This window comes from Triturus cristatus, chromosome 7 (assembly GCF_964204655.1).
Source record: "Triturus cristatus chromosome 7, aTriCri1.1, whole genome shotgun sequence".
Taxonomy (NCBI): domain Eukaryota; kingdom Metazoa; phylum Chordata; class Amphibia; order Caudata; family Salamandridae; genus Triturus; species Triturus cristatus.
Genome location: NC_140590.1, coordinates 369,791,714 through 369,808,305, shown reverse-complemented (window position 1 = coordinate 369,808,305; position 16,592 = coordinate 369,791,714). Strand labels below are relative to the sequence as shown.

The 16,592-nt window shown below is 57.7% G+C and overlaps 1 protein-coding gene across 1 annotated transcript in view; it reads left to right on the top strand.

Annotated features, from left to right (window-relative positions):
- Window positions 1-679: 679 nt before the first annotated feature.
- LOC146809694 (uncharacterized) overlaps window positions 680-16,592 on the top strand; it is a 68,107-nt gene continuing 52,194 nt past the window's right edge. Inside the window, exons 1-2 of the mRNA XM_085614882.1 lie at window positions 680-1,051; window positions 5,684-6,094. Coding sequence (XP_085471008.1) covers window positions 680-1,051; window positions 5,684-6,094 — 783 coding nt within the window. The remainder of the gene's footprint in view (window positions 1,052-5,683; window positions 6,095-16,592) is intronic.

Here is a 16,592-nt window from a genome sequence, read left to right as displayed (position 1 = left end):
AGCAGCACCTGGACATTCCTATCACTCCTGTGATGTGAGTGAAAGTGTGTGTTCCCCTTGGCTAACTTATTTTAGTATGCATTTCCATGACTATACAGTCTGTTGGCATGAAATCAGGGTGTGTATTGTGGGGCATCCGCCATGGGTGGGTATGCATGTGTTGTATGTCCTCACACCCACATGTGGTGTGTCATGCAGTGTGTGAATGACATCCATCCTCCTGGGAGTGGGGCACTGCTGGGAGTCCTCTGCACCCACCCCTCATATGTCTATCCACTGCTGGGAGTCCTCTGCACCCACCCCCATATGTCTGTCCACTGCTGGGTGTCCTCTGCACCCACCCCTCATATGTCTGGACACTGCTAGGAGTCCTCTGCACCCACCCCTCATATGTCTGGACACTGCTGGGAGTCCTCTGCACCCACCCCTCATATGTCTGGACACTGCTGGGAGTCCCCTGCACCCACCCCTCATGTGTCTGTCCACTGCTAGGAGTCCTCTGCACCCACCCCTCATATGTCTGGACACTGCAGGTAGTGATATGCACCCACCCCTCTGTCACGGGGTGCAGCAGACAGGGAAAAGGGGTGTCCTATCCGAGACTCTGAACGATGCCTTCTCCCCTCCTTTGTGTTCACAGCAGAGCGAGTGGTTCCCTATGGGAACGCCGGAACACGTCATGACGGACGATTATGGGGACTGTTGCTTTAACTGGCAGGACTGTGCCGAGAGCCCCGCCCCCAACAGCGATGACGTGCAGGACTGGGCGGATATAGGAAGTGAAGCCAATGGTCCAGTGTGGCTGAACACCGGAGAGAGTGAGGAGAGAGAAGAGCAGAGCAGGAGAGGAGTTTCGAGAAACAGCGGAGAACCTAGCGAAACAAAGGCGGAGAAGATCAGGAGTCGTCCGACTCAGTACGAGACCGAGGGAGGAAGACAGACGGAGCCGAGGACGTTCGGAGGAGGTCGGGAAACCCAGCGTGGAGAGCCAGGAGGCCAACGACCCCGTGAGCCGCCCAGCCACGTTCAAGGAGGAGCGTGGCTCACCAAGGTACGGGACCGCATACGGGGCTGGGGGGAGAAAAAAGGAGGGACGGAGTAAGGGGGGGACAACCGGGCACTAGATCCACAGTGTGTTAGCGACTGCACCCCATCACTACCCTCCCTGAGCACCGCTTCACACTTAAGGACAACCCGCCGTTACACCGAGTGTTCCCTCACCCCCTTTCCCTACGCCCTGCTATCCGGAAACCAAGTACTCAGGATTGGTGTCTTTCCTTCTTTTCTTTGAGCGTGGACGGCCCGGAGACAAGAGAGACCTGTGAACCTACACCGCTAAGGGGAAGAATCCGGAAGGGAAGAACCACGGCAGGAAGGAGGGAGACCAGGGAGAGAAACACCGAACCCCCACTTCCCTATTATAGACCTGTACTTACTCGAAAACGCAAACCACAACGAATAAAAGCAGTTAAATCAACCCTTCCGTCTCCTGCGTTATCCGACCCGTCACAACTGGTGGAGAATGCAGGCACCCTAGCCATCAGTACTTTCACGATGGACTCGCTCATCCAGCACCTGGTGAAGGGCCAGGACCAATTGAGTTGGGTGGTCGAACAGCAATTGAACTCAGCGCAGGCTGACCGAGACACGTTCAAAGCCACCGTCACCGCCCAGTGGGAAGGACTACAGGAGACATTAAGAAAACCAGGGGCAGGGGTTCTCCCTGAGGCCCGGTTGCATGGGCCCACCCCTTCGGGGATCTCCCTACAAAAATTCCTGCCAGGAGAGGATCCGGACGCCTTCCTCTTAAACTTTGAACGGGTGGCCCGGGCGTGCGGATGGGCCCCAGAGAAATGGCCGTACTTTCTGGCGCCTTTGCTTACAGGGGAGGCACAGGCAGCGTACCAGGTGGCGAACCCGGAAGGGTTGACCTCCTATGCTGAGATTAAACAAGTGATTCTTGACCACCTGGGGTTGGATGCCGAAGCATATAGGGTACGATTCAGAAAAGAGAGAGGGGTTACGGGGGAAAATCCGAAAACCCTCTTCTATAGATTGAAGGCGGCGGCGGATAAATGGTTGACGCCCGAAAAGAGTACGAAGGCCGAGATCATGGACAAAGTGTATCTCGAACAATATTTGGAAGCCCTACCCTACAGCACCCAAAGGTGGTTACGACAACACCCCCGGCTCACCACTGCACAAGCCATGGAACTTGCCACAACCTTTGCCAGAGCCCAACCAAAAACATCGGGTTGGGACGCAGAGAAACCCGGGAGACCCTTGGGGGCCCGGTTCGAGCGTAAGCCCCGACCTGATAAAAAAAAAACCATGCCACCAGGGCTAGTAGTCCCTGCACCCCCATTCAGGGGTCCCCAGTGCTTCGACTGTGGGAACTGGGGCCATATTGCCCGTTCATGCCCCCAAAAGAAAATGACGGAAGAGCCTATGGAGGTCGGCTACGTACCCCGGTCCGTCATGTACACCGCAGAGTTGGGGAATGCATTTCACGTAAGTGTACAGTTAAACGGGTTGACCGCACAAGCTTTACTAGACTCAGGGTGTCGACAGTCCGTGGTCCAAGCCCTATACGTACGCCCCGAACAGATTCTCCCAGAGACACAAGTACATGTCAGGTGTGTACATGGGGATGTAAAGCCCTACCCAGTCGCCATCATAACCCTTGTGTTACCCGAGGGGACGAGATGTTCAGTCAAGGTAGGCGTGTTAGAGTCCCTTCCAGAAGACCTCATCCTAGGGACCGACAACCCCCACTTTCTGGACCTTTTCACAAAAACCTTGCAAAACCAGGCCTCAGTTAAACACTCGATGCCCTCCCACACTGGTCCCCTCTCAACCTTGACATCCCCCGAGCCCTGGGTATTGGATCGCAGTTTTAAGTTTGCACAGGCAAACGACGCCACACTGGGAAATGCATGGGACCAGGCCCACAGGGAACAAGACACTCCTAATCCTGTATTTCCCCGGTTTTTCATCAAAGAAGGGTTGCTATACCGACAAGGGAAAAAGGAAGACTCACCCCAGTTACTGGTCCCCGTGTCCTTCCGTGATCAGATCATGTTTTTTTCACATTCCCATCTAACAGCCGGACACATAGGGAGCGAGAAGACGACCCAGAACGTGCTTCGCCACTTCTTTTGGCCCGGGATTTATCAAGACATAAAAAGACACTGCCAGGCATGCGACATCTGCCAAAGGAGAAATACTCACCGTCCACCAGCCGTACCCCTACAGCCTCTACCGATCATAGGTACACCTTTGAACGCGTGGGAATGGACCTGATAGGTCCCCTACCAAAGACCCGGAGGGGTAACCAGTACGCCCTTGTAATTGTGGACTACGCTACCCGGTTCCCCGAGGCCTATCCCCTACGGGCCCCAACTTCCCGCCTCATTGCAGATCGGTTCGCGGAACTCTTCTCCAGGGTGGGGTTCCCGAAAGAGATCCTGACGGACCAAGGGACACCCTTTGTATCCCGCCTGATGAAAGAAGTATGCGCCCTCCTCCAACTACGACAGATCCGCACGGCAGTATACCACCCTCAAACCGACGGCCTGGTAGAGAGGTATAACGGGACCCTGAAAGCCACCCTGCGGAAGATGTTGACCGTGAACGGAAGGGAATGGGACCAAATCCTACCGCTCGCCCTTTACGTCATACGGGGCCAAAAACAGAGTAGCCTAGGATGCTCCTCTTTTGAGATGCTATACGGCCGGCAGCCCAGAACATTACTGGAGATGACCAAAGAGGCATGGGAGAAGGAGGAGGAAGAACAAGAGAAAGGGATGCTCGAATATACCAAGGCCCTGAAATCCAAAATAGGAAAGTTACGGGACCTGGCATACTCCAACATAGAGAAAAACCAGAGGATCCAGAAAACCATTTACGACAAAGGCAAAAAGTGGAGACGGTTGGAGATAGGGGACTGGGCGTTGGTCCTCCTCCCCTCCTCTACCAAGAAATTCCAAGCCGAGTGGAGGGGCCCCTATCCGGTGACGAAAACCATAGGGAGAACCAGTTATCAACTACAACTCAACGACAGAACAAGACAGACCTACCACATCAACCTGCTGAAGAAGTGGATAGGGGCCCCACCCAAACCAACACTACTGGTTCAAAACCAACCGTCCCCGATCGACTCCACGTTACTGGATCTAGGGGTGAATGAAGACCTTACGGAGTCCGAAAAAGTAGATCTTCAGAGAACCCTGGGTCCCTTCGCGGACATCTTCTCGGACCGGCCAGGGAAAACCACACTCACCGAACATCGCATCGACACTGTACCCGGAAGAATCATCAAACAACGACCCTACCGCATACCGGCCGCTCGAAGAGCCACCATACAAAAGGAGGTGAAATCCATGCTGGACCTAGGAGTAATCAGACCCTCCAGAAGTGAATGGTCGTCACCCATTGTAATGGTGCCCAAACCAGATGGGAGCACCAGATTTTGTATGGACTTCAGGGCCCTGAATGAGATATCTGCATTCGACGCATATCCTATTCCTCGCATTGATGAGCTCATTGAAAAATTGGGGACTGCCAAATATATCACCACCTTGGACCTCACCAAAGGATACTGGCAGGTTCCCCTTCGGGAGGAAGATAGGAAGAAAACGGCCTTCGCCACTTCGGAAGGCCTCTACGAATTTACCGTCTTGCCCTTTGGGTTGCATGGAGCCCCAGCCACATTTCAGCGTCTGATGAATCTGGTGTTGGGACGATATCATTCCTTCTCATCGGCATATCTTGATGATATCGTTATTTTCAGTGAAGATTGGGAACAGCACCTACAACATCTGCATACCATTTTAACGGCCCTGAAACAGTCCGGGCTCCACATAAACGCCAAGAAATCCCGGGTGGGATATCACAAAGTCAAGTACCTGGGTTACATATTGGGGCACGGGGTGATAGAACCCCAAATAGAGAAAGTAAGGGCCATAGCAGAGACACCCTTTCCCACAACCAAGAGAGAAATGAGGGGATTCCTAGGCTTAATAGGGTACTATCGGCGCTTCATCCCGCAGTTTTCAGAGCTAGCCGCTCCCCTCACAGACACCCTGAAACAAGACGTTAAAGCCCAGACCTTGTTGACCCCATGTGGAAAGCATTCAACGCCTTAAAGAGAGTGATCACCACCAGCCCCGTGTTGTCATCCCCAGACTTTTCACGCCCCTTCATTCTCCACACGGACGCCTCCGACTATGGGATAGGGGCGGTCCTCTCACAGATGGGCACGGACGGGGCCGACCATCCCATCCTCTACATCAGCCGCAAGCTATTCCCCCGAGAATTGAAATACCCCACAGTGGAGAAGGAATGCTTGGCGATAAAATGGGCCGTGGACAAGCTCCGATATTACCTCGAAGGCCGTACGTTCACCCTATATACTGACCATGCCCCACTGCAATGGATGAGTCGCAACGTCTCCCTGAATCCTAGGGTTTTGCGGTGGTTCCTCAGTCTCCAGCCCTTTTCCTTCACCGTGCGACATAGGAAAGGGAAGGACAACCAAAGCGCGGATTTCCTGTCACGTAACCCTCTCCCCAATCGGGAGAATCCTAGGGGGGAGGTGTGTCACGGGGTGCAGCGGACAGGGAAAAGGGGTGTCCTATCCGAGACTCTGAACGATGCCTTCTCCCCTCCTTTGTGTTCACAGCAGAGCGAGTGGTTCCCTATGGGAACGCCGGAACACGTCATGACGGACGATTATGGGGACTGTTGCTTTAACTGGCAGGACTGTGCCGAGAGCCCCGCCCCCAACAGCGATGACGTGCAGGACTGGGCGGATATAGGAAGTGAAGCCGATGGTCCAGTGTGGCTGAACACCGGAGAGAGTGAGGAGAGAGAAGAGCAGAGCAGGAGAGGAGTTTCGAGAAACAGCGGAGAACCTAGCGAAACAAAGGCGGAGAAGATCAGGAGTCGTCCGACTCAGTACGAGACCGAGGGAGGAAGACAGACGGAGCCGAGGACGTTCGGAGGAGGTCGGGAAACCCAGCGTGGAGAGCCAGGAGGCCAACGACCCCGTGAGCCGCCCAGCCACGTTCAAGGAGGAGCGTGGCTCACCAAGGTACGGGACCGCATACGGGGCTGGGGGGAGAAAAAAGGAGGGACGGAGTAAGGGGGGGGACAACCGGGCACTAGATCCACAGTGTGTTAGCGACTGCACCCCATCACTACCCTCCCTGAGCACCGCTTCACACTTAAGGACAACCCGCCGTTACACCGAGTGTTCCCTCACCCCCTTTCCCTACGCCCTGCTATCCGGAAACCAAGTACTCAGGATTGGTGTCTTTCCTTCTTTTCTTTGAGCGTGGACGGCCCGGAGACAAGAGAGACCTGTGAACCTACACCGCTAAGGGGAAGAATCCGGAAGGGAAGAACCACGGCAGGAAGGAGGGAGACCAGGGAGAGAAACACCGAACCCCCACTTCCCTATTATAGACCTGTACTTACTCGAAAACGCAAACCACAACGAATAAAAGCAGTTAAATCAACCCTTCCGTCTCCTGCGTTATCCGACCCGTCACACCCTCATATGTCTGTCCTCTGCTGGGAGTCCTCTGCACCCACCCCCATATGTCTGTCCACTGCTGGTAGTCCTCTGCACCCACCCCTCATATGTCTGTCCACTGCTGGTAGTGATATGCACCCACCCCCATATGTCTGGACACTGCTGGGAGTCCTCTGCACCCACCCCTCATATGTCTGGGCACTGCTGGGAGTCCTCTGCACCCACCCTTCATATGTCTGGGCACTGCTGGGAGTCCTCTGCACCCACCCCTCATATGTCTGGGCACTGCTGGGAGTCCTCTGCACCCACCCCCATATCTCTGTCCACTGCTGGTAGTGATATGCACCCACCCCTCATATGTCTGTCCACTGCTGGGAGTCCTCTGCACCCACCCCCATATGTCTGTCCACTGCTGGGAGTCCTCTGCACCCACCCCTCATATGTCTGGGCACTGCTGGGAGTCCTCTGCACCCACCTGCATTTCTCTGTCCACTGCTGGGAGTCCTCTGCACCCACCCCCATATGTCTGTCCACTGCTGGTAGTGATATGCACCCACCCCCATATGTCTGTCCACTGCTGGGAGTCCTCTGCACCCACCCCTCATATGTCTGGACACTGCTGGGAGTCCTCTGCACCCACCCCTCATATGTCTGTCCACTGCTGGGAGTCCTCTGCACCCACCCCTCATGTGTCTGTCTACTGCTGGGAGTCCTCTGCACCCACCCCTCATATGTTTTGGCACTGCTGGGAGTCCTCTGCACCCACCCCTCACATATCTGTCCACTGCTGGGAGTCCTTTGCACCCACCCCTCATATGTCTGGACACTGCTGGTAGTGATATGCACCCACCCCTCATATGTCTGTCCACTGCTGGGAGTCCTCTGCACCCACCCCCATATGTCTGTCCACTGCTGGGTGTCCTCTGCACCCACCCCTCATATGTCTGGACACTGCTGGGAGTCCTCTGCACCCACCCCTCATATGTCTGGACACTGCTGGTAGTGATATGCACCCACCCCTCATATGTCTGTCCACTGCTGGTAGTGATATGCACCCACCACCATATGTCTGTCCACTGCTGGGAGTCTTCTGCACCCACCCCTCATATGTCTGGACACTGCTGGGAGTCCTCTGCACCCACCCCTCACATGTCTGTCCACTGTTGGGAGTCCTCTGCACCCACCCCTCATATGTCTGGACACTGCTGGTAGTGATATGCACCCACCCCTCATATGTCTGTCCACTGCTGATAGTGATATGCACCCACCCCCATATGTCTGTCCACAGCTGGGAGTCCTCTGCACCCACCCCTCATATGTCTGGACACTGCTGGTAGTGATATGCACCCACCCCTCATATGTCTGTCCACTGCTGGGAGTCCTCTGCACCCACCCCTCATATGTCTGGACACTGCTGGTAGTGATATGCACCCACCCCTCATATGTCTGTCCACTGCTGATAGTGATATGCACCCACCCCCATATGTCTGTTCACTGCTGGGAGTCCTCTGCACCCACCCCTCATATGTCTGGACACTGCTGGGAGTCCTCTGCACCCACCCCTCATATGTCTGTCCACTGCTGGGAGTCCTCTGCACCCACCCCTCATATGTCTGGACACTGCTGGTAGTGATATGCACCCACCCCTCATATGTCTGTCCACTGCTGATAGTGATATGCACCCACCCCCATATGTCTGTCCACTGCTGGGAGTCCTCTGCACCCACCCCCATATGTCTGTCCACTGCTGGGTGTCCTCTGCACCCACCCCTCATATGTCTGGACACTGCTGGGAGTCCTCTGCACCCACCCCTCATATGTCTGGACACTGTTGGTAGTGATATGCACCCACCCCCATATGTCTGTCCACTGCTGGGAGTCCTCTGCACCCACCCCTCATATGTCTGGACACTGCTGGGAGTCCTCTGCACCCACCCCTCATATGTCTGGACACTGCTGGTAGTGATATGCACACACCCCTCATATGTCTGTCCACTTCTGATAGTGATATGCACCCACCCCCATATGTATGTCCACTGCTGGGAGTCCTCTGCACCCACCCCTCATATGTCTGGACACTGCTGGTAGTGATATGCATCCACCCCTCATATGTCTGTCCACTGCTGATAGTGATATGCACCCACCCCCATATGTCTGTCCACTGCTGGGAGTCCTCTGCACCACCCCTCCTATGTCTGGACACTGCTGCGAGTCCTCTGCACCCACCCCCATATGTCTGTCCACTGCTGGTAGTGATATGCACCCACCCCTCATATGTCTGTCCACTGCTGGTAGTGATATGCACCCACCCCTCATATGTCTGTCCACTGCTGGGAGTCCTCTGCACCCACCCCTCATATGTCTGGACACTGCTGGGACTCCTCTGCACCCACCCCTCATATATCTGTCCACTGCTGGGAGTCCTCTGCACCCATCCCTCATATGTCTGGACACTGCTGGTAGTGATATGCACCCACCCCTCATATGTCTGTCCACTGCTGATAGTGATATGTAGGCCTGGGCAAAATTTCCGTTCCGTTCGCGGAATTTGCGATAATTTGGCATTTCCGCGTTCCGCGGAGAGCGCGGAAATGTCAAAATTTCCGCATTCCGCAGCTTTGCGATAATTTGGTTCTTGCTCGCGCTGTAAAATAATACATTCTCACGCGCGCGCGATCGCCTTACCTGAATCCCCGCATTCGCCGACAAGTTTTCCCGATCCGGTCGCGTTCTCCATGAGATGTTGTATTGTTTCAGCCATTTGCGCTGTCTCGCGACAGTTCGCGTCCGCAGTGACGTCATGCGTCGCACGATCACGTCTTTTTTCTCGCGATCATGCACCGCGAGACAACTGAAAACAAGATGGCCGCGCCCGCGAGCAACCGCAGGGGTAAGTTAGCGACCCGCAACCATGCAAAAAATATCGCGAACGGGCGGGAAAAAAAATTCCGCATCTTCGCGATATTTCCGCTTGTTTGCAGAGATTTTTAACATTTTCGCGATAATTTGCGAAAGTCGCTTTCGCAAATTCCGCCCATCCCTAGTGATATGCACCCACCCCCATATGTCTGTCCACTGCTGGGAGTCCTCTGCACCCACCCCTCATATGTCTGGACACTTCTGGGAGTGCTCTGCACCCACCCCCATATGTCTGTCCACTGCTGGTAGTGATATGCACCCACCCCTCATATGTCTGTCCACTGCCGATAGTGATATGCACCCACCCCTCATATGTCTGTCCACTGCTGGGAGGCCTCTGCACCCACCCACGCACCCCATTGGAGCTGTACACTGCTGGCCAGGACCTACACACTCAACAATTTGAAGGTAACATGCTGGGCCAGTCCTCTATGCCCACAGTCCTGGCATGTGTACGCCTCGTATCCAAATTTTCCTGCTGCCGTAACGGGGTACGTGTGGTACGGGCCGTACCCATGCATGTATGCGTGGGTACGGTCCGTACCTGAGTACTCATGGGGCCGTAGGGGTACTCACCGTACCCACGCATGTATGTGTGGGTATGGTCCGTACCTGAGTACTCATGGGGCCGTAGGGGTACGCACCGTACCCACGTATTCATGCGTGGGTACGGTCCGTACCACTGTTGTCATGGCGCCGTAGGGGTATGTTGGACAGGCCACCCGAAGGGCTTGCTCCCTCCCCTCATGACAGGGCCTAAGCCCCGGCCCACCAGGCGTGACCCACACGCATCACCCGCACTCCGTCTCCCGACGGAACTCCTGCCCCCGGACCTCCATGTATCACGGGACCGAGCCACCACCGGCTCCCCCGGCCGGATCAAGCCGCCATCTTGGGCCCTGCGCCACGAGGCCGCGTGGCCTCCACCCGACCCTAACCCTGGGCCTGGCCGGCCCCGGCATCCCGGCACCACCATCCACCCAGGAGGTGAGCGGACCACTTGGCAGGTCAATGGGAGAACGAAGCGTCAAGGGCTCTCCCCCGCCAGGTGCCGATCGCCTCCAGCTCCCCCAGGCGCTGGCTCCACCCCCTGCTGGGTGTCTGGACACCTTCATCCCGGACCCTCCGACCTCCAAGTGCGAGGGTCCGGACATCAAAGGGCGCCAGACCTATAACTAGGGCAGCTCCGGAGCAGGACGGCAGTTGTATCCTGGAGTCGAGAGACACCGAGAGAACTCAGCCTTGACGGACTACTGGCGCTGCCGTAGCCCTATCTTGTGAACTATCGTCCTGCCTGCTGGCGCTGCCGCGGCCTTCTGCAACATCCATCCTCGTCGGGACCTGCTGGCGCTGCCGCGGCCCGTTGTAACGACCATCCTCACCGGGACCTGCTGGCGCTGCCGCGGACCGTGCATCGACCATCTCTCCGGGACCTGCTGGCGCTGCCGCGGACCGTGTATCAACCATCTCCACCGGGACCTGCTGGCGCTGCCGCGGCCCGTCCCAGCTAGAACACCGAGCTCGAGGATTGTGAGCTATCCACCGTACCACCTCAACTACCAGACTGGTAACCAGACTGTCCCGCTACCCCCTTTCCCCATCTTGAGAGACTTGAATCGAGGGGACCCCTGAGTCCAGACCTCCTTGTACCTTCCATCGTACCGTAAGAAATTGCCTATAAAGAACGCTAAATCTTCTCCTTGTGTGGTGTCTGTCTGTGGGGGGGAAGTTATTTATCTGTACGATCGCTGGAGACGGCTCTCCCCGGAGACCTCTCCCCTTGTCCTCGGCCGACCCTCCCGGTCCGTCTAACATTGGTGGCCAGCGGCGCGATCCGAATCAACGCGTAATCGTACAGAGAGTAGCTCACCCCACGACAAAACCACGATGTCAGCCAAAGATAGCGGTTCCACTGAAAAGTTCCAAATGGATAAGTTGGAAGAATATAGCCACCGCGAACTTAAACAATTCTGCATGGAACTAGGCATTGCTACCACCGGCCTGAGTACCAAAGACGATTTAAAGCGCGCCCTTGAGTCGTGGGCGGAAACTGGGGTCACCGGATCCCCCGACCAAAACAGTGTCGCACCAGAGGGGAACGCCACGGCTCCCGAGGAGCGGGGAACGGGCCTCTCGCAGGAGGAGATCCAAGAAAGAGAAAGAACCAGATTACATGAGTTGGAAATGGCACGACTCAAGATGGACGGTGAACTAAAGTTAGCCGAGCAGAAACTAAATCTAGAACATCTGCGGCTCCGAGAAGAGCGAGAAGAAAAACAGAGACAGAGAGAGCTCGATGAAAAAAGAATAACACTCGAACACGAGCGCAAACTGGCGGAAATAGAACTCCGGAAACAGAATAAAGAACCGGGGGTGCCTGAGCGACCGCACACCCCGGGAACAACCGAGAGAAAAGTCCACATCCCCAAGGATGTTGTCCGAGAATATGTCCGAGAGGACGACATACAACAGTGGTTCAAAGCCTACGAGATCGCCATGACCTCCCACCGGATCGACCGGAGTGATTGGGGAGCCGGACTATGGGGGAGGTTCGTCAACGAAGGCCGCGATGCCCTATTGCAGCTCCCAGATCACCAGATGTCGTCCTACGACCACATGAAGGCTGCCCTCCTCACCCGCTACGGCCTCACGCCCGAGATGTACCGCCAGAGGTTCAGAGACTGCACCCGGATCCCGGGTACAACTTGGGTGGAGTACGTCAACTATTTCAGCCGAGCCTTCGAGGGTTGGATCAAGGGGAGCCATGTAACGACCTACGAGCAACTCTTTAACCTTATGGTATGGGAGCACCTGTCGAACAACTGTTTCGTCGAGCTCAGGCAGCACCTCCTCGACAGTAAATTGACTGACCCCCGGCAACTCGCCGCCGAAGCTGACCGATGGGAAAGCACCCGAGTGGGCCGGAGAGGACCGCACGAGCAAAACCGAAACAACCAAGGCCAGCACCGTCCCCGGGGAGGAGGAGGAGGCCAGGGGCGAGGGAGAGACACCATCCCGGCAACACCCGTGGCCAGCACCCCGCCCCCGGCCGGGCGGGGCAACCCCCCGATGCGCCCGGGGTTCCGAGCCAACGTCACGTGCCACCGATGCCAGCGAGTCGGCCACTACGCCAATGACCCGAGCTGCCCGCAGAACCAAACACCAAAGCCCCGCCAGGTAGCGGCCGCCGCCCTGGGGGAAGAACGACTATCAGAGGAACAGGAAGAATATGAGCCGGCCCAGCAAGAGTGGGAACCGGCCGCCATGGTTCTAGCATGCCTAGGGGGAAAGGACATGGTTCCGCGGGCCCCCCTACCCGCCAACACCCGGAAATATGGCCAATGGGTGACCATTAATGGACGTCGGGCCGAGGCCTTACGTGACACAGGCGCCAGTGTGACGGCCGTCCGCTGTCACCTGGTGAAGCCCGAGCAGATCCTGCCGAACATTCTCTGCCCCGTCCGCTCAGCCGACAATTCCGAGAGTCTGTGTCAAATGGCCTGCGTCCCCTTCGAATGGGGAGGGGTCTCCGGCCTGTTGAAGGTGACGGTCCGGGATGATGCACCCGTGGACTGCCTCCTGGGGAATGACCTTGAGAGTTCCCCGTGGGCCACCGTCGAAAGAAGAGAGCACCTGGGGATGCTGGGCCTCCCGGACTGGGCCTGCGTAACCACCCGGTCCATGGCCGCCCGTGCCGTCCCCCGATCAGAAGATCCAGAATGGCCAGCACCTCCACCCCCGGTCGCCCCAGTAGAGGACCACGACGAGACCAACCCCCCAGAACCAACGGCCGAAGGGGTCGCGCAACCCCAGGACCTCCCCGGCCTGGCTCAGTGGCGTCAAGAAGGGGGGCCCACCCAAGAGCAGTTCCGCCAGGAGCAAAAGACCTGCCCCTCCCTCGAGGGGCTCCGCCAGCAAGCCAGCGCCCAGAGCGCAGGGGACTCCACCGGAACTCATTGGGTCTATTGGGATAACGACCTGCTATACAGCGAACAAAGAATCGCAGAACTAGGGGCCAGTCGAGTGCTGGTGGTGCCTCTCCGCTTCAGAGACTTCCTACTAACTCTGGCCCACGATGTCCCCCTGGCTGGACACCTGGGCCAGGACAAAACCTACAGTCGCCTAGTGACTCACTTTTTCTGGCCGAAGATGCGGAACGACGTCCTTAACCACTGCCGGTCTTGCCCCACGTGCCAAGCCAGTGGGAAGAGCGGCCGTAAGCTGAAAGCCCCTCTGCAACCCTTCCCAGTGGTCACCACCCCGTTCGAGAGGGTAGGAATAGACATTGTGGGGCCCCTGGACCCCCGCACGGCACAAGGACATAGGTTCATCCTGGTACTGGTGGACCACGCCACCCGCTACCCCGAGGCGGTGCCCCTACGAACTGTAACAGCCCCGGTGGTTGGCCGGGCCCTAATGGGGATCTTCTCCCGAGTGGGCTTCCCCCGAGAAGTCGTCAGCGACCGAGGCACGAACTTTATCTCGAAATATATGAAGTCCCTCTGGCAACAGTGCGGGGTCACCTACCGATTCACGACCCCCTATCACCCCCAAGGGAACGGACTAGTGGAGCGATTCAACCGCACCCTCAAGGGGATGATTGGGGGATTGGAAGAGCCCCTCCGTCGCCAGTGGGATGTACTACTCCCGTGCCTCCTCTTCGCCTATCGAGAAGTTCCCCAGAAGTCCCTCGGCTTTAGCCCTTTCGAACTCCTGTACGGGCACCCTGTGCGAGGGCCCCTCAGCCTAGTCAAAGAAGGTTGGGAGATGGCCCCCCTAAAGACCCCTCCAGACGTCTTCAAGTACCTCCTGGCCCTCCGCAATCAGACCCGACGCTTCAGGGAGATGGCAAAAGCGAACCTCGAGGCCAGTCAGGAGGACATGAAAAAATGGTACGATCACAATGCCTCCTCCGTCGAGTTCGAACCTGGTCAACAAGTGTGGGTGATGTCCCCCACCGAACCATGTGCCTTGCAAGATAAGTGGACGGGGCCCTTCAAAGTGGTCGAGCGCAAAAGCCCCGTCACTTACCTCATCGACATGGGGACCCCCCGGAACCCCCTTCGGGTCCTCCACACCAACAGACTCAAACCACACTTTGTGCGCTCAGAACTCAGCCTCCTGATGGCTACGGACAGTGGGGCGGAGGAAGACTCCGAACCCCTCCCGGATCTCCTGAAGACTCAGGAGAACGACGGTTCCGTGGACGGGGTCCGGCTCTCCGATGCCCTCACCCCAGAGCAACGCCAGGGCTGCCGGGACCTCCTACTGCGGTTCGCTACACTGTTCTCCCTCACCCCCGGGATCACCCCTTGGTGCTTGCACGACGTGGACACCGGGGACAGTCCCCCTGTCCGACACCGGGCCTACCGCGTGCCAGATCGGGTACGGGCCTGCATCCAAGAGGAAGTGGCCAAAATGCTCACGATCGGGGTCATCGAGCCCTCGGACAGCCCCTGGGCCAGCCCAGTTGTACTGGTCCCCAAAGCCGCTGCCCCCGGCACCACGCCTGAACTGAGATTCTGCGTCGACTACCGGGGCTTGAACGCTGTCACCCGGACCGACGCTCATCCTATCCCCCGAGCAGATGAATTGATCGACCGGCTGGGGGCCGCCCGCTATCTCAGCATCTTCGACCTAACAGCGGGCTACTGGCAGATCGGTCTCACACCCCGGGCCCAGGAACGGTCTGCCTTCTCTACCCCCGATGGCCACTACCACTTCAAGGTCATGCCCTTCGGCATGAAGAATGCCCCCGCTACTTTTCAACGTCTAGTGAACCAGGTCTTGGCGGGGCTCGAGGAGTTCAGCGCTGCCTACCTGGACGATATCGCGGTGTACAGCCGCCACTGGTCCGACCACCTCCTCCACCTCCAAGAGGTCCTGCAGGCCCTCCAGCGGGCCGGCCTCACGATTAAGGCTGGCAAATGCCAAATTGGTCAAGGGTCCGTGACCTACCTCGGGCACCAGGTAGGAAGCGGGCTGGTGGCCCCGCTGCAACCTAAAATTGCTGCCATCCAGTCCTGGCAGCCCCCCGTCACCCAGACCGAGGTCCGAGCCTTCTTGGGACTCACCGGCTACTACCGGCGGTTCGTGAGGGACTACGGCAGCATTGTGGGGCCCCTCACGGGTCTCACGTCCAAAAACCAGCCGAAGCGGATTAACTGGACCACCGACTGTCAAGCGGCCTTCGAAAAGCTGAAGGCCGCCCTGTGCACCGCCCCTGTGCTCCAGGCCCCCGATTACAGTCGGGAATTCATTGTACAGACAGACGCCTCCGACCACAGCATCGGAGCGGTTCTTTCCCAACTGAACCCCGAGGGCCATGAACAGCCGGTGGCCTTCATCAGCAGACGTCTCCTGGCCCGAGAACAGCGCTGGAGCACAATCGAGAGGGAGGCCTTCGCAGTGGTGTGGGCCCTCAAAAAGCTCCGGCCCTATCTCTTCGGTACCCACTTCCGGGTACAAACCGACCATCGACCCCTGCAGTGGCTGATGCAGATGCGGGGGGAGAACCCAAAACTATTGCGCTGGTCCATCTCCCTGCAGGGAATGGACTTCACCGTGGAACACCGACCGGGCCAAGACCACGCCAACGCAGATGGCCTGTCACGCTTCTTCCGCCTCGACGAGGAGAGTCCCCAGGAAGATGGGTGACTCTCCCCGCCTTCAGCTGGGGGGGACGCATGTTGGACAGGCCACCCGAAGGGCTTGCTCCCTCCCCGCATGACAGGGCCTAAGCCCCGGCCCACCAGGCGTGACCCACACGAATCACCCGCACTCCGTCTCCCGACGGAACTCCTGCCCCCGGACCTCCATGTATCACGGGACCGAGCCACCACCGGCTCCCCCGGCCGGATCAAGCCGCCATCTTGGGCCCTGCGCCACGAGGCCGCGGGGCCTCCACCCGACCCTAACCCTGGGCCTGGCCAGCCCCGGCATCCCGGCACCACCATCCACCCAGGAGGTGAGCGGACCACTTGGCAGGTCAATGGGAGAACGAAGCGTCAAGGGCTCTCCCCCGCCAGGTGCCGATCGCCTCCAGCTCCCCCAGGTGCTGGGTCCACCCCCTGCTGGGTGTCTGGACACCTTCATCCCGGACCCTCCGACCTCCAAGTGCGAGGGTCCGGACATC